This window comes from Buteo buteo, chromosome 15 (assembly GCF_964188355.1).
Source record: "Buteo buteo chromosome 15, bButBut1.hap1.1, whole genome shotgun sequence".
NCBI lineage: Eukaryota > Metazoa > Chordata > Aves > Accipitriformes > Accipitridae > Buteo > Buteo buteo.
This window is the reverse complement of record NC_134185.1, coordinates 6,689,517-6,716,217: the sequence shown is the minus strand read 5'-3', so window position 1 is coordinate 6,716,217 and position 26,701 is coordinate 6,689,517. Positions and strand designations below refer to the sequence as shown.

At 41.3% G+C, this 26,701-nt stretch overlaps 1 protein-coding gene across 5 annotated transcripts in view; it reads left to right on the top strand.

The window, feature by feature from the left end:
* FILIP1 (filamin A interacting protein 1) overlaps window positions 1-26,701 on the top strand; it is a 109,207-nt gene that overhangs the window by 36,430 nt on the left and 46,076 nt on the right. For all 5 annotated transcript variants that reach the window (XR_012653025.1, XM_075046465.1, XM_075046467.1 and 2 more), the window contains 2 exons: window positions 8,003-8,281; window positions 26,456-26,629. Coding sequence is in view for 4 of the 5 variants with exons in the window: in XM_075046465.1 (XP_074902566.1) it covers window positions 8,009-8,281; window positions 26,456-26,629 (447 nt within the window). In the remaining variant the exon portion in view is untranslated. The remainder of the gene's footprint in view (window positions 1-8,002; window positions 8,282-26,455; window positions 26,630-26,701) is intronic.

Sequence of the window (26,701 nt, the reverse complement as noted above, 5' to 3'; positions counted from 1 at the left end):
GGAACCAACATACTCCCACGTCTCCCAGCTCAGCTGAAACGTGCTAGAAAGGCTGCACTGCTGGCAGTTAGCACTGTTGCCACCTACCTTGCTCCTGGCCAGTCCCTTTCAGCCACATAGCCACTCTGGAGAATAAATATCTAAACCCTCGTCAGACCTAGTGGCATGTTTGTCTAGTGGTGTCAGCTACTTGAGCTGTCTCATCTCTGTGACTCCCGTTTGTACTTTCTGGCAGCTGGGAAGCAGAGTAATCAAAACATCGGTAGAGTGATATATAAAAGTTTATTTTTTTGACTGAATGATGATCTAATAGCTTATCATTCCTCATGCCTCATGCATCCAAGATGTTTTTCCAGATGAAGCCTGGGAAACATGAATCTTTGTGAAACAAGTCTATGTTCCTCCTTAGTTGGTCAGCAAGCATTACTCAAGTAAAAGTATTCCAGCTGAAACCACAAGTTTTCCTGAAAATGACAAAATTAATGGAATTATACCAGCATAAACTCTGTTCTTTGTAAATCTGTGCCATAATTTAGCTTGAGGAGAGTTTATCTTGGAATTAAGAAAATGGTGTTAAAGGGGTATAAATCTGCCTTAGTGATGACTGGCTTTCCTCTTTTAGTTTTGTGAAATCCTTTTCTGCTTTCATGCAGATTATACCTGTTCAGAATGGCACCTCGATATGGAATTTTCAGAAATCTTTTTCTTTTCTTCTTGAGAATACATGTATGCTTATTCCTCCCATTTCTTTTTTAAAGCAAAGGAACTATTGTTGAGATAATGCTTGGTGAATATAATCCATGTGCTACTATGCTCCACTGTTATAAGAATCAATTTCAGGAGCTATAAAATAAATCTTTGATAAAGCAAAAAGGGTTTGCTGATTCTTGTGCTGTACCTCAACAAGTGTGTATGCTATAATGTTGCTACTTTTCTACAGTATTTGCAAGCAGCATAAAAACAAAAGTTCTATTCACCAGAATACATTAGGTAATAATGAGATAGCGGTGACTTGATAAAAGAAAATTATCCTACATCTAAAACAGTCACTGCATTTTTGTCAGATACTCTTAACGGGGACAAATTCTTCTTTCTCGTAATTAAAAAGACTCAAGTTTCTTCCATAGATGAGACTCCGTGCACGGTATGACAAAATGAGGGAGACACCGTGACATCTGTCTGCCATGGGGCACTATCTCCTTCCTGCACGGGCTCCTCTGAGCAATGCCATGCCCTCTCCTCCTCACTCGAGCACAGGCAGTGGGTGCAGCCCAGGGACCAGCCCAATCTGCTGCATCTGGCAAAGGGCTTACGGGATGGGAGGGACCCCACAGAGCAGTGCTTCCAATGCAGATGGTGCAAACCCCACTACGGAGGCAGCGTCAACAGGATGACGTGAACTTTTCTTCTTCAGTGCATGGGGCTCAGCACGTGTGCTTGGGTGTTGCTCCTCCTAACGCCTGTATGACAAATGCTTTTCCAGCACTGCAAAGTAGACCAGGTGAAAGGATGAAGGCAGTAGTGGTGTTATGTAGCTAGACTAGCCACAAGTCCTCTCCTAGTCCATATAAGAATTACAGCCCTGTGGCTTGGTTATTCAAGCTGTTTATGGAGTAGAGAATTGTCCTGATCCATAAAGTATCCATAAAGTGCCAATACTCCAACAACAAGGGCAAGCAGTTTAGACATGCTCTCACAAAAGCACATGGATAACATATAATACTGTCAGAAGGAACAAAGACCTTTTCTTGTTTGCTCTTGCAGATAAGTCATGATGCATATAAGGGCAAGAGATTGGGGGAGGGTTAGAGAGCAGAATGGATTAGTGCTCTAGGCATGAATGTTTAGAAATACAGGAAACTCCAGAATTGCTATGGGTAGATATTTTTTCCATTCTTCACCTTATTAGTCATTTGGTTTAGCATTCTCCTCTGACTGGCATGACTGAAACAAACACTGGAGTCATCTACAAAAGCAAAATGAAGAATGAGGTGTGCGTTCCTTTGGCACAGTGTTGTTCGACTATCACACAGTCCGGAGTGTGACACATGTCTGCTTCATGCAGCATCCAAGTCCAACTGGGCAGCATTGCTCAGCATGCACCTCTGCACAATGCAGCCATCAGTTCCTACCTGGGCCTCTGACAACCTCTTGGTAGCATGATTCCTTTTTATTTCTTCAAGTCAGACAAACCAATAATAAGGAACATTTGCAGAGTCCAGGAAACCAGCCTGGAATAATTGATAATGATAAACCTAATCATTTTAATCAGTCTCTGAAGTGGTGTGACCAGTTGCATGTCTACATGTTTGTCCTGGGAAAGCCACACCACTGAGGCCATGTAGCCTCAGTTCTGGCTATCCAGATCCCTGGGGCTAAAGCCATCCATCCCCATCCGGGGTGGTTCTTGTTGAGGACTTCTAAGCCAACAAGGTCAGTTTGGTGTCCCTATCTTCCTCTCTTCCTGACATCTGAGAAGGTGTCTTCTTTTTTTGTATTTTTGTTCGGTGTTTTTTTCTTGGTATCTACTACTTGCAGATACAGACTGATACTGTTTTAAAAATTTTCCAGCTCTCCTCCTCATTTATGGGGTGTTTCAGGTCTGATGGAGGTTTTATATGATTTTGTCTCCATTTTGAGTATATTTATATTATTTTCACTCCTGGTGCTATACATTGATTGGTAATCACTGGGCAGAGATTTGGCTTGCTCAGTTCCTGAGTTCTCAGCAATCTCCTCTGTGTACCAAGCGCTTCTGCACAGCGCTTTGCTCCACTCCAAATGCCTGCGCAGACGTGCCTTTGAAAAATACAGTTCCCAAAGCCACAGCTGAGAAACAATTCCAGTTTTGGCTCACTAATAACCCAATTGCAGCGACCCTGCAATACATTGTTAGCCTGTCAGAAACCCAGCACTTTCATGTGATATCTTAATCAGTTAGATCTGCAACTGAACTCCAGACTACAAATATATAGCCAAAGGCAACAACCATATCATGGCTGTAAATCAACTTTTTTGTGTGTTTGCGTGTGTATTATTATTATTATTATTACTATTATTATTATTTTAAGGAGAGCACTACAGGGCCAAAATCAGCATGTCCAATTAGCAAGAGGTACTACACATTAAGTTCAAAGAACTTGCGTTATCTGATTCTAATAGCACTAGTAACAGAGCCTAATCTAACCTGTCATTTCAAGAGCTATAGGGAGAACAAATTGCCATCAATGGGGGAAAGGTTTGGAACACCATGCAGCCTGTCCTCTCCTGACATCCTACTCAGCAAATTCCGCACAGATTTCGTCCTGATGTCAGTAAAACTAACATAAAGGTTATTTCATAAAATCTTGTGTGGATTGCTAACTTGTGAAAACCAGAGGACCCATGCCCAGAACAACAATACAGACTCGAGTAAGTAATCATAGCATTTGTCCTTTGTGCTTAAAGCTCAACAAACGAGTGAAACAGAGGAGAAGCTGAAGAGTTCTCACGCCAAGTACCAATGCTGTGAGCACATATTGAAACGAGTAGCCAATAAATGTCGAAATCAAGGTGGCTGATCATATAAAGACTTCTTGTTTGACTGAAGGCTGTTAGGAAAGATTTCCAGTTTAATATGCAATACGTTGAGGGGTGAAAAAAAAAAGAACAGTAGAGTTAAATATTAGATGCTAAAGTCATTATAAATCATACCAGCTATTTCTTCAGGGAACACAATCCCTTCAGCAGATCAGGAATGCTGTGAGACATAGAGATGTGAACAGGGCAGACAGCAGGAGGACGTTTGTTACCAGTGTTAGACTGGCAGTGTCCCCAGAATCAATTTCAGAACCCTGGTGAAACAATAGATAGGCAATGTTTTGGGATTTTGGTATTTGCATACCGAAATAATGCTGTGCAACTGGTCAGAAACTTTTCTTCTTTATCATGATGCCATCAGAAATACAGACGGATGTCCAAAATGATAATACTAAGCACTCCTTTCCAGTACACCATATTTCAGCCAAGATCACTGGTATGTTCTGGCTACTTCACGCTGCTCTAATTAAAACTCAGTCATCCTTACAGCTGCTTTGTATTCCTAGAGCACTGCACAACAGCTGGATCATGTCGCTGATTTTGGCCCTTAAACTCCTTGGAAATTACTGTGTGAATATCAGAACTTTGGCCTTCTCTGTCACTATTTAAGCTTGAGTTCACCTGCATCTCTGGCTTCAGCACACAACACCTTCGCATTTGGATAACATCTTGGAAAAGTATCAACATTGTAACTGAAGACAGAGTAGGTGTTAGCGTTACACTGATTTTGGCAGGCTTTTACACAAAGAAAGGCTGTTAGGGGCAATGTCCCTGAGAGTGACAGACTGTCTGCCACACTTACTGTGATGTAAGACATGCTGCAAAATAAATCTACAAGTGTTAAAGAAATTTTTTAAAAGGCCAAGTTTTAGTTCCTATAGTGACAATCATATCCTAATTAGCTAGTTGATAAAAAACTCCAGATCAATTGGCTAAGCTGCTCTGCTGCTGTATTAATGAATTTAAAAAAAAATAAATTTGCATCTGTCCTTTGTGGACCTACATTTATTTACATCATGTAAAAGCACACTCTAAATAGTCATTCCTTATTTCTCTGTTAGCACTCTTATAAACATATAGTCAACTACTCAGCCCTTACATGGCTTCATGAATTGTTATCTCAGCTCCCACAGGGACAGATGGATCAAAGTGACTGTCTTGAGTTATGATGTGACAGGGTAACACACCACCTTTCATGAAGTCTACTATATCCAGCTAAGTGCATCTGGTTGATTATGCAATGCTTGAGGTGGATGATTTGTCTCAACTAGTCATGAGTTAAACTTAAAATTAATTGTGCACCTTCAGGTCTAACAGTTGAGTCATCTTACTATAGAGAAATCGCTAACGCAGCATGTTACTAAGCAGAATACACTGTAATGTAATAATCTGTTTTCCACTGGAAAACATATGTAAGACAGGCTTGCAATATTTATTCTTAAAACATGTAGGATGTTCTAGAGCCATGAAGACATTCACTGTAAGCCATGAAAAATAGGTTTGGTTTAGAGATGAAAGTGGCTGGAGGCTGTGACCCACAGGGACTCAGAAGGAAACACTTAGAAAATAGAGACAGATTGAATCCCGAGTGCTCTCTCCTGAGAGGAAGTATGGCTGGAAACTTTAAAACCCATTAAAGTTAAACAAACTGAAAAGCCCTATCTGAGAGGAAACATAGTACAATGTTTATTTTTCCATTACAAACCTGAGACCTAAAAGATTTCCTGAGGTTCTCAGGTATTGTTCATGTTTATAATGGAGATCTGTTTTTAGGAAGCGTAATTCATGTGTTTAATCCAAACTGTTTGATGAAAAACACACTGCATAAGCATTCAGGAAGTTAAAGGCCATTGTATACCTGTATCACATATTGTTTGGAAAGGAGCAGACCTACAATGCAAGGAATCTCATCATGAAACTCTCTCACTCGAAAACATTGGGTCTAATTTTCTCCCCATTTATGCTGCTGGATGAATTCCACTGAATTAATGAAGTTAAGACATGAGTAACCAATGATAATAAAAAGACAATCTTCCCGCTGAGTGTGAAACTACCAAAATGCAAGGCTAATGTGAGCAAGAGATTTATAACACTGGCCCGAGTCAAGTAAGTAGCAAGCCATAGCAGGCCCAGCATAACATTAGCCAAGCTGATTAGTCAATGTATTTTAGGTTTTGCCCCATTGCTAGTGAATTGCTGCTCTGAGATCCTTATCCGAAAAGTGATGTTAGTGATGTTGAGAAGCATCTGCTTGACTAATGAACAAGCTGCAAACTAAATCCAGAGATGAATTTAAGTGAGCGAAAAGATTTGGAAGCAGTGGAATATTATTCATTAGACCTATAGATAGAAACTAGGCAAGTTTCAGACATATAGACCCTTGTTCAGCTTTCTTCAGTCTGTCTGTTCAAATTGTAGCTGATCTAAACCTAGCTATTTCTCTGTGCAGATCTTGCTTTCTAGTATTCTTAGACTATCTTGGGTAAACCGGATTTAAGTAAAAAATCAAGGTACCAGAAAATATGACCATATACAAAAGTAAACTGGAGTAAGGCAACACAAACTCCTGATGGTTTCCCTTGTCTGTTATACAAGCAATTTCAAGTAGGATGAAGAATATCCAACTTTTAGGAGACCAGCTTACTTTTTACATCTGAGTTTGGCTGTGAACCAAGACTAAATTCACTGCTGCCTTTGTACTGTGTATGACAAATACCTTGATTACAAGTAACAATCAAGGTCTTTGACAGTTAAACACTGAAAATAATTACAAAAACCTACTTCAACATAATATAGGAAGGTGACAGAATAGCAAGGTGACAGGATAGCAATATGGGTCCATATATAAACATGTCTGAATATCCTATGCACATCTGTTTAGTAATGAAATCTGTTTAGTAATGAAATACACACTGATGAACCCATCCTGTCTTCTGTGCCATTGTTAGTCAGTGACACAGGGCAAGACCTTACAGAGTAAGTGGGATTTTAAGGGCTAGCAGCCTCCCTGGCCAATTTGCAGGGTCAAGGGCAAAGTAAGGGGAGAGATGTTTATAGGAGAAGAGAACAGACAGGCAGATTAAGCTAATTTTATTTGAATGTGTTGTGTGGATGACAACTTGAAAAGGGCTGATGGGTAAGAAAGAGAAGAACTGTGAAAAGGTTTGAAAATAAGAGCCAGTGGTTTAATTTGATATTGCTGAATGGCATTCAGCAGAGGGAATCAGAGAAGACTGTTGTTTGAGGAAGATAATTCACGGGAAGGATGATTTTCACAGCTATGTTTTGTGTGACACCAAGGCTATGTTATTCATAAACTAAACAGGGCCAGGGTCCTCATTCTGCCCCTAGGGTCAAGCGGCACAATCCAGCCATGCTTGTACTACTAAACGCTCTTCTCTTCCAGAACAGAGTGGCTGCATCTGGACCTGGGCTGGGTTAATTCCTGAATTGTGCCCAGGAACTGGTTGGCAGAGTGGTAGCTTTCCTGGACCTGAAGTGTGCCAAGGAGTGTGCTAAAAATTTAGTAATACAGTAGGTCAAGTGCCAGAGTTCAGGAACATTTGCTGTCACTGTTTAATTTCCTAGGATAGACATCATCTAAGAGTGCAGTGTAGGTGCTTAAGAGGGCAGAAGTGTGAGCATTCAATAACCATGACCTGACATTTTGGAGAAGCCCTGAATCTTCTGGAAGGACTGCATTGATGTTGCCCATTTACTTCTTAGTGGTTTCACTCCCTCTGTGCTTTTTTTTCAAACTTCTTTTCAACTCTCCTTTATGGCACTTACGGTCTAATAATCTCATGCAGTGTTTAGTTTAAGATGGAGTTTACCACTTGATTTAGTCTTCATTCTCAATTTTTCTTGGTTACCTGGAATAAAACCGTTGCTTCACTCTGGAAAAAGTATAGAGTGATCTTTGTTTGTCATGCATTGTCACTCCACTCTCACAGAGAATGTATACGCAAGAAATATGCTTTTCTAAAATTTAATTGCATTCCCATCTCTCAAGTAAACTTCATGTTAAAATAAGATCTACTTAACAACCTACTTTGTTTTGATGAATTGTGAATGATCAAAATGTTGACTGAAGGAAAGGGAACACTGGAAAATGTTCTTTATCATTTTCCTGTATCACTTTTAAGTTCCATACATTTTAACTCATATCAACATCTTGGCATGCTGAAAAAGATGGTTACCCTTATTTTAGGACTCTGTTAAATTTATACTTAATGCCCTGGATTCACTGTCTGCCGCACACAGAGTTGTTGAAATGGTTGAGCCTTCTACCGCCGTCTCTTGAACATGACAGTATTTTTCATTTTTCACAATTTTGTTGTTCTTCCAAAAGGCAGTATTTCCACTGCAGCTTTTTCTAAGTAATTTTGTTTATAAATGCATCTTTATGTTTGTTTCTTTCTAGGTAGGGATGAGATCCCGAAACCAAGGTGGAGAAAGCTCGTCTAACGGGCACTTCTCCAGTTCCAAGCCTGTCATCAGCCATGCAGAGAATGAAAAACTTCAGGAGGATGCCAAGAAAAAGAACAAACCCCATCAGAAGGAAGATGAGGTCATGGTTTCAGCAACTGTCAAACGGCACTCAAAGTCACCTGGACCTACTGAACGAAAGAACAAGAAGTCCATAGAGCTTTCTAAAGAGGACTTGATAAAACTCCTCAGTATAATGGAAGGAGAACTGCAGGTAAATTAAACATCTTTTTTTTAGGATATTTTCTGTGTATCTATTTATTTTTAGGTTGTCCAAGATGTACAGGGCTCAACTAACAGTGACATGCAAATTTAAGGCAAAGGACCATAAGGATAGAGCAGTGTTTAGCTGGTGTTTAACAGGATAGTCATAGTTTTAAGTACTGCTTTATTTACCATCTCTATCTGCAGCTACCAAAGCAAGAGAAATTCTAAACACCTGTCACAGCTGACAGAGAAAGGGGGATCTGAAGGTCTTAAACACTTAAAAAGAGGAAAAAACCAACCACGGATGGATCAGTTTGGAAAAAGGCAAGCAAATATAGTGAGACTAATTACAATCTTTAATGCAAATATTCAAGGGACAAATCTGCAAGTCAGTAATACTGAAAAAAAGGACTTAAGATGGCCCCTGAACCTTCTGCATATTCAGATGTTGCTCAGGGCTCAGCCAAAGCTCTGCCTGTCCCACCTGGCCTCCAGCACTCTGCACATTCCCTGCCTTGCAAAGACTCATTAGTTTTATTTCTTGGAGTAGTGCTCGCTTGAAAGTTTTCTCAGTTGTCCTGATTTGCATGTTTATTCAGCCCAGTAGTAAGTCGTTGATGGCAGAGAGCCTGATTTTGTGCTTAACTCACATCCCCCAAATTTAGATCCAGTTTTGAGGATTCTCTCAATTGCTAATAAATCATGGAGCTCTTGGGAGTCTCAGCCTTCAGGGAAAATGTGATTTCAAAATAAAGAGCTGAAACATGGTATTTCAAAAAGTCAGTATGAAGACTTCTGACTTTTCAAAACTTATCCCCTTTTGTGGTGGGACTGCTTGTCAAATTTATACATTCTTCTGTTTGCACTTTAATGATGTTTTTCACTGAATCCATGGACAAGCAGAAAAATAGTGCCCAACCTGTGTGAAAACGTTTTACATTTCAATCTCTTTATTCTAGTTAACCTTCATTATTTAGCATTTCATATGAATTTTTTCCCTGAAACCCACATTCATAATATTTTTACTTTCATTTTGGACTTGTTACCATCTTACCTGATTAAGAGAAGCAATGGTTTTGGAGGTGATTAGTTAATTTCTTTGATATATGAGTCACCCAAGTTGCACCATTACCACAATGCTGAAATTTCATCTTATTAAGTATCACTCTTCCTGTACATCATTTACCTTCAGCTTGTCAGAAAGTCCTTTCAAGTTTCAGGAAATACGCATTCAAATTTAGTAATTTTGTCACAAAACAGAGAAGAGTCGTTTTGCACGGGGGAAGAAAGTGAGAAAATCTGTTGAATGCAATTTTGCAATGGAAAAAACCTTCTATCATTGCAGAACAGTATCCATATTTATAGTGCTTCATTTACTTTATACAAAAACTTGTATATGTCATTTCCTAAAAGATGGAGCTAGCATGCAGCTTCAGTGGTGAATAGAGCCAAACCTCATTAGAAATGTATCATGTTCATGTTGTTCAGAAAGATTTACCCTGAAGTCACCTTTGTGGTCTGGAAAGGGGAGGCAAAGAAAGTCACTAATGTTTCCTGGGTGGCAATAAATGTGGTCTTTATTCTTATCTCTGAGTAATTCTCCTGTTCAATACACGGAAATGTGGCTCTTCACCATAGTCTTTTACTTTGGGGGGGAGTTACAAAACCTTTAAAGGACTGTCCATGTTGCATTACCCCTATGGCGATGCTGGGGATAGCTGCCATCTGCACCATAATATGGGCTGAAAATCCTCACCAAGACCGTACTGCCACTGCCCTGGACAATACTTTTAGGGATGTTCATACATACAGACCCCACAGAGATGTTAGGAACCACTAAAGCTTCCCGGCATCACGGGAGGATTGTGAGGACAGCCACACTGGTAGACGTAGAGTGCGTCTGTTCTTCTGCTCCTTGCTGCCAGGCAGGGAAGAGAATTATTATTTGTTTTATTCCGTAAGAGTTTTTAATTTAGTTTCAACCCCCCCATTTTAGTTAGTTAGTTACCTGGTACCTGTGTTGAACCATTACTGAAGTGGGCAAGCTACAGCACTTTGGCTTGAGATGAGAGCCTGGCTTTGACAGTACAAACGGAGATGAGCCAAGGAAGACTCCAGCCAAAGTAAATACTCTGGTATTACCTCCTGGCTGTCACAGTGACCTAATGCACTGAGTCATTTCATGGCTTTTCATTTTCAGATGTGTTCGGACATCTCTGGTGGCTGGCTGGCGTTTTGTTGGACTGACAAATCAGACTGTGGGTTTATTTTGAAGCTATTTCAATACCGGCAAAGCAAAGATTATATAGGCATATGTAAGAAAATTTTGTTTTGAGAGTAACAGCAGGCTGTACCTGTAGGGAGATCCAATATTTTTTGAAGAAAAAAATGGCATAAAATACCATGACTATTTGCTCAGCAGCCATGAGCAGAGGGGATCTTCTGCTTGCGTGACCAAATGCAGAGCACGGTGACGCTGCCTTGTAAACCCCAAACAGTGAGCTCAACCATGGGAAGTAGTCTGGTCATGGCAACCATGGGGTTAGCAGGGTAAACCGGTAATGTATACATATGCTTCACATGCTTAGTTCACTACTCGCATAATCTAACAACACAGCAAACATAGACCTATGCCATGTTGCTGTCGGTATCAATTTTGAGTCCTTACTTTGGGACTTGAGCTCCCAGCTCTTCATTTTGAAGGTGAACTTGCCAGTGAACTGTGGAGACATGCCCTAGCAGTGATGTTTATGTCTTTTTTTTTTTTGGTCTTTTTTTTTTTTTAAATTATAATGACCTCAGGTAGCTTGCCTGCTCTTTAGCTTCTAGGGCCAAGTTGGACTCAGCTCTGCCTGTCGTCAGATTTCCTGGCTGGGCCCTGTGCACTTACTGACTATAGAGAAGGAAAGGTTTTCATAAACGGCTGAGGTCACCGTAGCCTAGGCCTTATTTTGTAAGAAAACAAAAGGGGAGAAAAAGTATACAGAAGCTGTGGCGATGAAAATGTATCCCAACACACATGGCAGGAGAGCTCTTAAGTACAACCTCTCTGAAGGAGAGTGGGAAACAAATGAACTGATGACAGGGATTGATTTTAAAGGCCTTATAGCTCAGTGGAGTGTCTTTTCTCTTGTGAGATCTCACTGCTCATATAAAAACCCAGTGATTACATGGCCTTTAAACACATATAGAACATTTAGGGGCAAAAAATCCATGAAGGATTTCTTCCTATACCTGGGGAAAAAAATTCTAATTTTTAAATACGGCAAAACTGATTTGAAAAGAAAACTTCAAACAGCAGTAGAATAAATTGGACCATGAAGGCATGGCATTAATTTGCCTGGTTGTTACAGTGATTTCAGTCAAACCAACATGTGGATATTATTAATTACAGAGCAACACAGGCAGTGTGGATCTTTACAATGATGATATAATTATATCTGTGGTTCACAGATTTTTGTCCAATGGCCTATGTATTTGTCCTGGCAGCAATTTATTCCCTGTACACTTTCTGAGCAGCAGCCATTAATCTCCAACAATACCAACACTGATTTTCAACATTTCCTGATTAGGGGCCCAAAAGGAAATGAGGGGCAGTATTCATACATGTTTACCATTCACTCTTCTACTGCATGTTTGGAAAAAGACCCCACAATAATAAAAGTACATTTATGAAGACAGCATCCCACCGCAAACCATTGGGTTTTGCAAGAAAAATAATTTCTTAGCCAGGTTCTGTGCCTATTGCCAGGTGACAATTTAAGCTTGGGAGACAGTTTCCTATATTTCACACCAATCTAAATAGGAGCAACTTTTCCACTCGAGGCCTTTATTATAGCTGGCATTTCACTGTGTTTCTCCAGTGCAGAAATGGCATTCATTCGCTGCAGCTCAGCCACCCATTCCTGTCGAGGTCCCTTGCACACTTTAGGGCTGAGGGAAATGTTTCCTGAGAGCCTGGTGCTGTGGAGGAACAGAGCTCTGCTCCTCAGAGCTGGGCAGCCATGGGGTGTAAATGAAATACATGTTAAGGTATCAGCTGTACGATTCCTCTGTTGCAGGCCTGAGGATGTGGATGGGCAATATGTGAAATGTGATGTCTTGGAGAACAGTATGTATACTATATGTTATATATAGAATAATCACAAGCCGCAATTCCTGACAAGTCTTCAGACTTCCAAATGGTCCAATGTAACACTGGGTTCGGACTGACTTTTGAAAGGAAACACTGGGTAGCAGATATTCAGAGGTAAACCTATTTGCATAGCATCCCTCCTTCAAGGGGAGAGACCAAATGACTCCACTGACAGAGAAGCCCTTTCCTTTAATCTGTATTTATTTAAGACTGGATTTAGTGGTTAATTTGAGTGCTTATGCAAGGCTTCAGAGTGATGGCTCCCCAGGAAGGATATCTCCCCTTGCCTGGGGAGCAGCAGGCAACACACCCCATGGCAAGGTGTGCTCCCCTTGTATCTCTGGTCCTGGCTCAAAGCCAACACTTCTCATCATGTCCAGTTTGATTTGGTCTCTCTGATGAGGTTGTTAGCGAAAACATCATTCCAAGTTTAAGACTGCCAGCCTGGGGTTAGCAGGTTAATTGCATTTGTGCCACTGATTACCAAACTGCAGATTGCACTGGTGGCTTCATCAGCTACAGGAGGGGTTGTTGTAGGGCAGATATGGGGGACTGGCTGCTGATGGTTGAAGCAGGGTAATCATGGAGGGAAGGAGCTCTCTCATCCAACAGAGCCAGGAGGAGCTCACCTTCAGGTGGGCTGCAAGACTTTCTTCTTGACCTGGGAGTATCAGGGAAGGTTTAGCAGAGGTGGGTAAGGGCTGCGTGTTTTGTTCTCTCTGGTAAGGTCCTTATGAAACACTTGGATAACAGTGGCTGTACATCCTGCCACGAGGGAAATCCTCTCTCTTAACAAACTCATTTAACAGGTACCCACATGGGTATAGGTGATATACTACCTATTGCATTCTAACATTTTTAAAGGTATTTTAGTATTTTACCATCTGTCTTTCTATCAGAAAACTAAGATTTGTAAATGTAAAGGAAAGGAAAATTCTTTACTGTTTCTCAAGTCCCAGCAGCTAATTCTTTAGGCAACCACTTTGCTTAACCTTTGTAATAAATTTATCAAGTTGTGTTTTAAGATTAGGTGGGTTGTTTACCTTGACTACTCCTATTACAAAACAGTTCCAGAACTGAAAGGCTTTAATGAGAAAATTTCTCTCTTTTAATTTCTAATGCAATTGTCATTGTCCAGTGAAACCCTTATGAAATTGTGCTATACGCTGATCACTCTTTGAAAAGCCTACCTCTCTCCCTATTGCTTAATGCCTGATGTGTTTGTAGACAGCAGTCTCACACCCTCCGAGCCTTTGTTTTGCTGTGCTAGCTGTGCCACCTCCTTTTAGTTTCCTCTAGCAAAATAAGCTTTCCACATGTTCCATCACCCCTTGATCAGTGCCAGTTACATCCTGGGTTCATCTTTCTTAACATCTGTAGCTGGAACTGTACACAGTGCAGTAGGAGACAGCTCACTGGTGCCTTGTACATTGAGTTTAATATTTCCCTTTCTCTGCTGATATGGCTTTATTTGGCCTTCCCGTTACTTGTCAGTCTGATTGATATAAGCCAGAGAGTTTGACTCTGTAGCTGTAGTTGTGATGTTTTTCCCTCTGTCTCTTTTTCTTCTCGCTGCAATGTGTAAACTTTCATGTAAAGCCTTGAACTGCTTTTGTTTTGATCTTGACTTCCTGAGATGTTGAAATGTTGTGATAGCCTTCTAGGTATTGCTTAGTTAAAAACGCCATACAAACTCCTATATTTTTTCTTCAGTGCCTTTCTTGATACTCTTGCATTAATATTATTAAATATTGAGCTGTCTGAAAGCTCAAGCGAGGAATATGGGATAGATAGGTGGATGGAAACCAAATGTGTTTCTTTTGGGTAATATTAAAGTCAGAAGAGAAAGCTGAGACAAGATGCCTTGGCACTGGAGGACAGAGTACATAACAGAGTGAAGAGACAGAGTTTTCAAATGGTCATTAGCAATATCTCACAGTTTGAGAAGCTGAAGAGGAGCCAGAGTGGAAAGAACAGGTAAAGCCAGAGAAAAGTGCATGTAGAGTAGCTTTGCATAAGTGTTTATAACTGTGAAGTCTTGTTAATTGGATTGAAATAGTTTAGGATTTTCTGAGCATATCATACAGATTAAATCCAAATTCCCTAAGAGAAAATCCTTGGCATGTACAGAGCTACAGGGAAAAAGAGAAGATAGGGTTAATGTGAGGAGGGAGAGGTGACTTAAGGAGAATGGAATGAGAGGAAAGAGGTTGAGCAATAGAAGAAAAAGAGTGTAAGGAAAGGGGGAATAAAACAATGATAAATGGAGCCAAGCTAGAAACATGGAAAGGGGACATAGAAAAGGCAAGACAATGAAGAGAAAGATGGTAACCACACTGTAGCAAAATGAGAACCTAAAAAAAATCACTGAAAATATCTGGCATAAGAGTATCAGTACAATTTGTTAAAAAATTCTCTCCCCTCTGACTGACCCCTTGTTTGTTTGTGTTTTCCTGGTGAAGCAGGCTTTTGCAGGGCAAAAAAAAAAAAAGTTAGGGTAGACTTCAGACCACAGATGCTCTTTTCTGTTTTCATTGAGTAATTTATAACGAGAGATAAATTTTTGTCCAGAATACTATGTTTTTTTCTATAGCTTGCAATCCTTGCTGTGTGAAGTGCAGGAGATGCCATGGGAAGTAAGCAGGGCTTGTCTAGCAAGTCTTGGAATTATGAATTTTAAAATAGAACCTTGCTGGTTTATGAGAGAGAAGAAAAAAAAAAAAGACAGTATACTGAAATATAGTTAAATTGTGCTATTCAGGCAATTTCCTGCTCCCTCTGAAATTAAGGGCCGTGGTACTATCAACCATAGTGATGATAGCCATCTCTTTGGTAATAAAATTGCTTTAGAATTACATGTTTTTCAAAGTAATTATCCTCAATAAAATGTCGCTGTCACTGGACAGCTGTAGGCTGAAAATCACTTTCACAAAGACATTTTAACATCCTTCTCTGTTAATGCCTGAGCTATACTTTAACAGAGCTAAATCTATCATGTTATATAGGCTTGGAGGGTTAGAAGAGAGAGGAATAATTGGCAGGTGTCTCTGATCTATTGAACATCTCATCTAGAGTGGAGGGAAGGGTATGAGCAGCTTGGTTTCAGTTTGGGTTTTTTTCAAAAATTCTTGGTCTTCTGTCCAAAACAGAACAGTAAGGACTGTCCCCGATCAACTTTTAAGTTTTGGTCTTGTTCCCATTGGAATCAGTGTCTTTAACTGATCCTCCTTTGCAATCTTTTAAAAATAATTTTAATCAACTGATGTCATTTGACTCCTTTTTTTTTTTCATTTACTTAATAGAAATTGTATACTCAGTGCAAGAGTAACGAGAAAGCTTGTATCTTTTCTCATTTTCTTGAGAGAAGGCTCACTCTGTGGGAGAGGACATGGCCAACTCTTTTGCAATAAATGCTAGATGCATGGACTCTCAGGCTTTAAAATATCTGGGATTCTTGGGAGAGCTTGCAATGAGCATATGTCTTATGTGTCATAATGCTGTCCAGTACTCTGAGTCACCAGTTGTTAATTTAACATTGCAGTTGTAGCTGAGTCTGTTTTTATTAACTTTGCTGCCCCAGTTGTGTATTTATTAAGTTTGTGTCTCCTGTGCTCCAGCTGAGGATCAGATAAGCTCTTGAGAGCAAAACAGATCATTTTCCATCCAAAATGAGCTTTAATAAAAGCAAATATAAGTCTTTATATAATAATTGTTAGAACATGGCTATCTGAGAAAGTGTCTTTTTTCTAGGGTTAAAGGCTCCACCTATTGGTTGACTAAAATGAGAGAAATGTAACATTTTCACACAGAAAACTGCTGGCCTAAGTGAACATCCTGTGTCTTGCCACATCTCTACAAAATTGTTGTCTTCAATGTAGAATTTTGTATGATATCCAAAATAAAATGAACTCAGTGACTTATTTCTGAGGGCTGTGCACATGCAGCACCCAAAATGATGCACTGCTGAGATGCTATGAAGGGATATCCTTTCCTAAGACAGGAATGGTTTGGATTTTGCAAGAGAAGTCTTTCTTATCCTGGAAATGATTGTTTTTCTTTGCAAAAAAATTAGCATCAATTCTTCCATACCAGCAAAATGAGTGGAACTGACTAACCCAAGTACAGTTGCATGGTAACTTCCAGTCATTTGTCACCTTAAAGTTTAAACGAGTCAGAAACAGAAGTACTGATGTGGTCAGCTTCATAGGGAAAACCCATTTCCCCAGTATTGGCTCAGGCAGTCTCAACAGTTCAGGCAAAATGGCATTTTGAAGGGCTTTAGAATCATTCCTGGGAATGCAATTGGAGGATGGAGAGGATGTCCAAGTGGGTCTTGGGGAGGGCAAGGGGAAGGACAGACATTGGGGAGGATCAGGGGGATTTTGGAGACGGCAGGAGGCTGTGAGGGCATCATCGTGGGCATGGCCAGAGCTCTCGCTCTGTGCCTTTCATTGCCTGTCCTCTCTAAGTGACTTCACTCTAAGAGTTCGCCCCACTTGCCTCGTTTCCTCTGACAACTCCTCTGTTCAAATAATTGGCTACACTGGTAAGTGCTCGCTGTAATGCAGTCCTACTGTTCTTGCCCATTCATCAATCATCAGTAACTTGAATGCACATCCGTGTAGCACAGAGCACTGAAAAACAGCTTGTTGAAGCCAACAAAATGCTTGGACAAGAGAAAGTTGTGTATACAGTTTATTACACATGTATACACACGTACGTCTGTTGCTATCCCTCTTGAGTTATGCTCACATCTCCGCAGAGGAAGCAGAAGGATTTCCTCCGCGTTTCTTCATCCTGACAGCTACGGCCCTGCTGGCACCAGCTTGTCTCTCGCTCCGTCCTGCTCCACGCGTGCTCATTCATGCCATAAGACAGCTAGATCACAGCGGAAAAAAACTACCAGGGCAGGTTTGTTCCTGTTGGAGGGGGGGTACTTATGCCAGCAGCTTCAAGTGCCTCCCTGAAGTTCAGGCCACAGCACCAAATTTCAGCTGCTTCAGTTCCTTATAGAGTCAATGAAGGACTTTCAAAGAGCAATTTAGACAACCTGAGTTACATGTCTAATGAAGGTACTTTTTAGTTTCCAATGGATTTCAACAAATTAGATGATAGTTAAGCATGGAGGAAATAAAAGAATATAATGAATGGGGGAAAATGAATAGTAGAGCAACTATATTGATGTCAGTGCCATATATTTTGTAGTATTAATAGCGTTAGTACCTAGATCTTATATATACTTATGAATTAAATCTCACAGTGTTCCTGGGAAGTATCATTTCCTTTATGGAATGGAAATTGGAGCATGGTGAGGTTAATTTTGTGTGTGAAGCATGCGAAATATGTCCATGAACAGAGCATGGATCTCTTGAGTCTTGGTTCAGTCCGGTTAACATAAGATTAAGGGGGAGATGATAACACAAGATGATAACACAAGAAAGAGGAAAAGAAATGCTTCTTCTGTTTTTACTGTTTCATTAGTCATCTTTTTTTCTTCATAAAGAGGTGCTAACTGATCACAAAATAAGTTGTGGTTAGACAAGGAACACAGCAACTTACTACACGACTCCAGCAATGTAAAAACACCTCAATGTGTGGGAAATGTGCTGCAATTTTAATGACTTCCTATACTGCTATAGTAGCTCATGATTGGCCATTCACCTGGGATATGGAAAGCTGCAGATTATTTCCTTAGCATGAATAAACCAGAATAGGGACTTAGTCATTTGGGTTTTCATGTCTGATTTGGAGTACCTGAACTAGGGAGCTCTCCTCTGCCTTTGCAAGCATTGTGGTGACTAGTGCTGGTCAGAGAAAAAAAACTAAAGTTGCTTTGTTAATTACCTCATTTGTTAGGATGCAAACTGCCCTGAACTGCGAATATAGTCATTTGTGTGCTGTTGTTAATGTTTCTTCCCGCTCAGGTGTCCAAAATGGTGTTTTAACAGATGTTCCTTCCTCTCCGTGCTGGCTAGTTGGATCAATCTGTGTCTACTTGCTGCCAGGCTTCAGGTCATGTGCAAAATGTTATTATATGGTTAATGTTGGCTGAGACGTAAACTATATAACTGAATACGGCAAACCCAAAACAGTGGCTTTAGCCACTGTGATGCATTGCTGAAGCATGTAGAGCATATCCCCAACATGGAGATTCATGCGTGTAACTGACAGTGACCCCTCGCATTGGTCTCTCTGTGCTGACTGGATCATGACACTGTAATTCTATATGCTGCAGTAACTGCCCCACTGCTCAATAATATTGAGCAAAGCACTCTTTCAGTGTGAAAAAGAAAGACAGGATATCCCAGACCCTAATAATTCTGAAAACATCAAGCAGTGTGGAGTTAATACTTCTCGGGGCCTTGCCATGGGAATTTTCTGGCTGTGGCCCAGACTACAGATAATTAATTATGTCAGTGAAAGGCTCTGGTGGCCTGTTTTCTTCAGAAAAAAAGTGACATCATCCATGGAGCTCTCTGGCAATAAAGCAGAACAAAGCTGTGTGGGCAGGAAATAACAGACAGATGTCTTCTAGTGCTCATTTGATCTGTTTCGAAGCTTGCTGTAAGAAGTAATACATTGCTCAGTGCTGCTTCTCCTCAGCTCTGCGATCTTTAGCATGGACTTTTTTAAACATAAGAGGCCACATTAATCTCTGATGTAATTTTTCTGGAGCTAGTTCAGAGGGTTTGTGCAGTGGATAAGCTGGTCTATCATGTGCATCTCCTCCAGTATTGATTTTAGAAGGAATTTCTGTTACCACTGTAAGATAACACACAACAAAATGAAATATGCTGTATAGCTCCAAAGGCTTCAAACAAGGCCAGAAAGTTCTGCATGGTGTGGAGAAGACAGGACAATTCTGTTTCATATCCCCAGAGTCACAAGGGATCACTTGCATTTCTGGATATATTTCACTAAACTTTTGTACAAAACCACCAGTGGTCACTTTTCATCACTGAAGTCATCTCCAAAGTAAATCACGCACATAGACCCGAGTCCAGAAATGTTCAAAGAAATTTGTGCAAGTGAATCCCACAGTTTCAAGTATTAGGAAATTAAGCTGAAATGAAAGGCAAGAAAAAGGCTTTGCTGTACTTAGAGTCTTTCTTGCAAGAAAAACTACGTATACATGTCATTAGCCAGCATTCTGCATGGCTAGAATCACTGAGTGAATGATATAAGCAAGGCGAATTCAGACATCTGGTATAGGAGAGAAAAATATTTCTCGAGTTTTTAGCAAAAAGGAGCTTTGTATGATGCAACAGAACATCTAACTTCCCAGCTTTGAAGCATGCTTTGTACACTAAGTATGTCTGACCTGGAAGACAAATTGCTACCCAGTCCTTGTAGCAGTGCGTAGGGATAGTTTGAGGAATCAGGCCTTTAACAAAAATGTCATTCCAGTAGGCAGGGGTAATTTTTATTACTTTCTCTATTCATCTTCATAGCATCATGACACAAAATGAAGAACATGCACTTTCCTTTTAATTATTTGAATTTCCCCCTAAGTAAGAAAAGAAGGGAAGTTACGGAGTTTAAACAGGGATTAGTGTTTAGAAAGTTTTGCAGACACCTGCCTGAAGATGCTTTCTTCATTAAAGTAAACTAAGCACACGGAATTCACCTTCTGAGGTCTCTAATGGGAATTTTCAGAAATAAGACTATTCCTGCCCTGGAGTTGACACAGCATGAGCTTGTCCTGGATAGTGCAGAAACTAATGTGAGAACATCCTCCTGATCTCCCTCAGAAGGATGCCTTGAGTGTGATGTTTGTTAGCTCTAGGTGAAACATTTGTAAAGTCTACTGGAATTGAGGAAATCAGCCACTGGTAAGACCACAACATTACATGGAGAACCTGTGACCTTATCTAGTTTCTGATGCAGTACAGAGCAGCTGTTGCACTATAAATAACCTGAACTGTGTGCAATGCAAGTAACAGCAACACAAGTAGAAGTACAGGTTCCTGTCCGTGGTTTGGTAGTTATTTCTTGCCATTAATCACTGGCAAGAAAAATATGACTTCATAAACATTAAACCTCTATTACTTGGTGCTTTCACTTGTGCAGGAGTAACAACGTGTCATGATAAATAGAAAAGAAATAGTCAAAAGCTGGAAATATCAGTTCTTCCAAATATTAGATAAGTGTATGCCTGTAAATACTACTCCTGCTCCTGAATTTTCAAAGCTTGTTTCAATTAATTGAGAGGATTGTCATCATGTTATTGAAATATTTAGATTGCTCTGAAGCAGTTAGATGTATTTTAGATGGCTCCAAACATGGACCTATGAAGAAAATAGTTACTGGTAACTGATTTCGAGAGACACACGCTGTGAATTTTCAGGAAGGCTACTTACAAACAAAAGTCAGGGGAAGAGTTTAGGAGATGTACTGGCGAAGGATCTTGAGTTGGATTTTACTCTCAGCTGACAGTGATTACTTTGATTCTATTCAGCCCATCTTGAATACAACTGAAATTTTTTTCCGATTTACTAGATGCCTTACATGAAACGAGTTTGGTCAGCTCAGTCCCATTTCCCAGGTGACAAATGGCCTATGGCAAAAAATCCCCATTTAGTGGGTGCTGAGTTTTGTTAGCAGTCTCAAGGGAGAGGCCAAAGACTGTGGGAATGGGGAGAGAGGGCTGTAGTAAATTGGCAGGGCAGGGCACGAGGAGGAAGCACGTCCGAACGCCGGGCTTGTGTAACAGTCTTTCCATTGACCAAGAATTTGGTTGCTAGGCTGCTGGTCCCCTTTTACAAGCAGCAGAGTCATGCTATTGTTTCCTAAATGGTTTCAATTTTATGCAGGGACCTCTTTACATCCTTTCTATATCATTTAAATATTTTACTAGGCATGTAGTAAAGTGAGGTTTGGAACTCAGACCCCTGCTCTGCTCAAGCCAGTGAGCAAAAGAAAGCCCTTCTCTTTTATTCTGCCAAAAAGTGTTTCAGGGTAGCCCTGCAAAGAGTGGCCTCACGTCAGCCTTCCAGCTGGCTGGCTAGCATGCACTCCCGAGGGGAGAGGAGCATTGTCTTGTATTTCCCAGGTAGAAACCCAGACCCCGCATCTTAAGTGAGTGCATTAATCAGTGGGTAGTAGAGAGGAGGAAAAGGAGAGTGGGCAAAGCTGTGGGGGACAGCAGTGCTCCATGGCACTTCAGCCCCTCCATGGACGTACTCAAGTTCTGAGGTCATCAGCCTTTAGATTTTGGCACCTCTGGTAAGCATAAAGCAAGGCTTAGATACAGTTCAGCTCTGCAGTTCCTCTATCAGCAGGGACAGCTGAAGGGGTTAACTGAGCACAGTGTCCAGTTCTGGTCCCCACAATTCAACAAAGATGCAGACAAGCTGGAGAAGGTCCAAAGGAAGACCATGAAGGTGATCAAAGGGCTGGAGAACCTGCCCTATGGGGAAAGACTGAAGGAATTAGGTCTTTTCTCCCTGGAGAAGAGAAGGCTCGGAGACGACCTCATCACAGTATTCCAGTACTTAAAGGACACCTACAAAGAAGATGGAGGCTCTCATGGAGAAGATAAGAGGCAATGGGTATAGGTTGCACTGGGAGAGGTTTCATCTCGACATAAGAAAGAAATTTTTTACAGTGAGAACAGTCAATCACTCGAACAACCTCCCCATGGATGTGGTAGAGTCCCCATCACTGAAAGTTTTCAAGATACAATTGGACATGGTGCTAGATGATCTCATCTAGGCTTCCTTACCCACAAGAGGCTGGACCAGATGATCTTTTGAGGTCTCTTCCAACCTGGGCTGTTCTGTGGTTCTATGAGTTTGATGGACAGGGAGTCTCTAAGCAGGCTTTGCTCCTGGGGAAAATGAGCGTGGAAAAACTCCTCTCAACATACCTGGCCTTCTGTGTTTCTTGCCTTGAGAGTATTACTAAGAGGTAAAAGTGGCCTCTTCATTTATGTGTCTTTATTGCTTCTACTGTTAGAGAATCAGGTACTTGGGGGCACTTTATTAACAGAAAAGTCTGTTTATTTTCAAGAACCTACAATCCAACCAGTATAGATAGAAAGTTAGCTTGGAGTTTTCTGTAGGACAATTTAAGTAATGAAAAACCAATAAAAGTAAATGTATGTATTTTGTCAGTTCTGTGTCTTGACTTTAAAGAGCTTCTCTGACTAATTGCAGTCTTCTGGACTTACGCAAATAAGTTTCATTGTGTTACAAGCTGTTGCAATATGTGGTCTTCTCACGCCTGAATACTCTCTCTCATCAGAGCACCAACAAAATGAAAAAAAGGACTTGAGAGATGGCTTTCCTGTGCCAAACACACCATGTTCTTTCTACCAAAAGAGCTAACAACTTTCTTCTGGGATTTATATACAAGCTTACTTCCAATTTGAAATCTCTTCCTTGTGTTTCTCGTAGCTTATGATTTATGCTAACTGTGCTCTGAGACAAGGGAGGCACCTACAGTAGATGTCCATCAGTAGAAATAGCTTGCTGGTATGGTTCTCTCTTCTTAGCTAGGACCCCCCACTTTGAGCCTCTCATATGTCTTTCCAGGTATGTGTGTTGAAGTAGCCCAAGTATTACTCTACAGGATTATTCTGACTTGTTTTCTGAAAATGGTCTGTATCATGCAGTTTTAATATAGTGATAGTTGTTCACTATACATTGAAAGAAAACATCTCTACCTGAGCTTTCTTCTAGTTGTTTCAGTGGAAAATTAGTCATTTGGAGGAAATGTGAAATCACGAGTTACACAGACCTGCTGTTTCAGCTCCTTCCCTCTATATTATCCTGAGGAGTTTCAGAGAGACTAACTGGAGTTTGCAAATCCTGAGGCTGATGGGAGGTTAGGATGTCGCCCGGGCCCCTCTCCGACCTAGGCTAGCTGCACTTTAGAATCTTCCTCTGCTGGAGCTTGTTGCTGACCAAATGAAAGCAAATTTCTCTCCAGTTTATTATTAGCACGAGGCCCCTTTTTTGGTCCAATGCTTCCTAGCAACCTGAGTATCTGTTTGTAAGTTTGCTTTTCACAAACTGTTATCATAAGCGCACTGAAACAGAGTACTTGGTGAATTAGCTGATACCCTTGAAAAGATAATGATGGGAGCGATGGCCAAGCCCAGAAAAGGCAGAAGGCACCTTGCCATGCTAACGCGATCCAGATTCCAAGTGTCTGCAGAGCATGGGGTGCCCAAGAAGGGGTACGTGAGTGGGGAGCTGCCTGCGTCCTGGGGATGGTGCCACCCAGGCTGTCCCCAGGCTGGGTACCCTCCCCTTGGGCTGTAGCGGAGGGTCTTCAGGGCTGACAGCTCTGCCCTGTCCCTTGGAGCTAAGTGTGTCACTCCGTCCTTTTAAAGATGAAACAATGAATAGAGGTTTCCTTCAAAGCTCTGAACTGAACTTGGGCACCTTCTTTCCTGCTTGGGGTGCCAGTTCCTCCATTCAGCATCACCCACTCCCCTGGCTCGGCTTCCTCTGGCTTTCAGGGGACCCAAGCTCACAGCTTCCAGAAACCTTTCTCAGCTGGCAAGTTATAAGCTGTTTCAGGGGCTCTTATTCCCTCCTGCTAAAGTTGCTGCATTTTAATCATCGATGATTAAAGGCTAATGAGTCTGGAAGGAAAGTATGCACAGCAGTGCACAACTGAGCAGGAGCTGGGGCACTCGCTGGGAAGAGCAGCGTTCGGTCCCTCCGTCAGCTAGTACTATATTAAATAACCATTGCAGGGACTGGAGTCCAGCTCTGCTCTTCCAAGTCATAGAGCCCGAGTTGTCTCTGTTTGCTCTGCCTGGCCCTGTCAATGTTTAATTATGCCATCTGAGGCCCGACAGCTTCAGCAGGAGAAAATGAACTCATCCTCCTCCCTTCCCAAATAGCCTAGGGTCCAAGGTGTGCCCTTCCCTGAGAAATAGGCTATGTGGGGCCTGAAGCTTTCTGTGCTCAGGACCAAAGTGAATCGAGGTATTAGCAGCGCTTGGTTGTGGCCCTTGGTGCCTGAGGTAGAAGGGAGCTTCCCCCTCATCCTGCTATTTTTGGTGGTCCCTTTGCACAGTGCTCTCCCGGAGCATGCCTGCAGCACAGGGCCCTTGCTGCGAGGCACGCAGCGGGACACCGAATTCGTTCATTGGGGCAGGATACAGATATGGCCATGAAACAGCCTCTTCCTAAAAGGGCCTAAGACAACACATCATAAAATCTGGATATTTTTAAATCCCCCTAGAGTCCCATGCTATGCTATTAGACTTTTTAAAGGCTTTTTCTTCAGTATAGAAGCATTGGCCTCATAGTAAAGAAGACACTAAGATAACTATTATTTTTACAGGGCTATAAAAAATGATATATTCTCAAACCTGTCTAAAACTTTCCTAAAATAACATTTTTCCTGTACTGAGAGTGGTATATTTCCGCGACATGATGTAGTGAGGTGCACATGCTCTTTTGGCACTCTTTGGGAATAGCCCACATAATTCACTTGTAGTTTTGACATCCATGAGTGATGCACCTTTCCCACACTCATGCTGAAACAACATTAATACCATTCCCATCTGTATTTTGTATCTTGCAGACATGCGCAAAGCTTTTACTTAAGGTTACAAAATGTACTGAGTAAGCCCCTACAGCTAGCTGTTTATAATTAGGCTAGTTCTCAATTGGGTGGCATGATCTTTGCTTCAAGTTCATTTTTTTGTTTTATTTTCGTGTTACTCTTTTATTAAAAAAAAGATTAAAGGGTCTTTACCATTTCCTGAAATTATTTCCTTGCTCACTTTAAAAGCAGGTGGTTTTGTAGAGCTGCAGTGCCTCTGTGGTACTAGGTAAAGATTTAAGATTTGCTACAGGGATAATATGGAGTGCCATTATGAACACTGTGGAAAAGCATGAAGCGTTGGTCAGTTCATAAATCCTAAACAGTCATTGCTTACATAGGGGCAGGATTTGCAAGGGATTTTTCCTAAAATATCTGAACCTTTCCTTAGCCCTTAATTTGCTTCCCAAGCTCACATGGGTTGAGTGTTGGAAGGGCAGGCAAGAGAAAAATTGATGCCTGTACTCTTCTGCCCCCCCTCCCTTTGAGCTTGTGGGAGAGATGCTCTTCAGGGAAATTGGGGAGCTCCCTCCTGCCCACCGAAAACTTGTACCTTTTACAGCTGCTGCCTGGATCATGGCCTTGTAAACCTGTCTTGAAGGACAAGCAAGTGCCCTGCCCTCATTTTACAGATGGCTTAACAGATATTGGCATGTATCATTAGAAACAGAGCTCAGGATTAAGCATTTGTCCGCAGCACAGCCCTAAATTGCCCCTCTTTCATAGCCAGGTGGCCTTGCAGAGCAGTCTCATCATGCCCAGACGCCTGCTCGTGCTGCCTGAAACTGGGGGCTCCCACTCAGGCCAGGGAGCAGGAACTGGGACCCGCGCTCCCCTCGGCCACAGGAGCACCACTGCTCCCAGGGACGGCCCCTGCTCCAGCGTTAGCAGCCCTCCTCTGCTGCTCGGGGGGGTTTGCTCAGCCTCTTTGGGTCTGCTGCCAGTTAGCCAGCATCTGCAACGGTTCTAGGGTTTTGTTTAAACAAACAAAAGTTAGAAAACTTTATTTTAAAAGTTACTTAAAGAGAAAATTTGGTCATAAAGTCAGGTAGAGAATGACTAGGAAATACTTGATTCAAGGCTGTCTGAGAAATATTAATTCAGCCCGCTTGTGCTCTTTGTTGTACTCACCTTCTTACCTCAGTCAGAGAACAGCACGGGCAGTGAAGAAGATAAAGTATATGAAGAGTAATGATGTTCCCTGGCTATAGTTGCAACCCAGATAAAAATTCATAGCATTCAAATGTAATGGCAGGCAGGAATAGAATAATTAATATCTACAAGGACAACATTTGGATTGCACAGATCATGTTTACTCTGATATCTCCCAAAGTTTTTATATTTGCATGGCCACCCTGGCATTCTTCTAATTTATTTTGGTTTTATGTATGCAGTCTGTACATATGAAATGCCCCTATTTTCCTTGTGTTCCCTGTTGGTTAATAGGTTGGCTTATGGTAGTGATTTGCAATGTTACAGGCAAGGGAGGATGTGATCCACATGCTGAAGACAGAGAAAACCAAACCTGAAGTTTTAGAAGCTCATTATGGGTCTGCAGCTCCAGAGAATGTGCTCCGAGTGCTACACAGGGATGCCATCCTTGCCCAAGAAAAGTCTATAGGGGAAGACGTGTATGAGAAACCAATTTCAGAGGTAATGACTTCTTGATTTACATCATTATGTCTGTGCAGGCAGAATCCTAACCAGAAGTAAGACTCTACATAT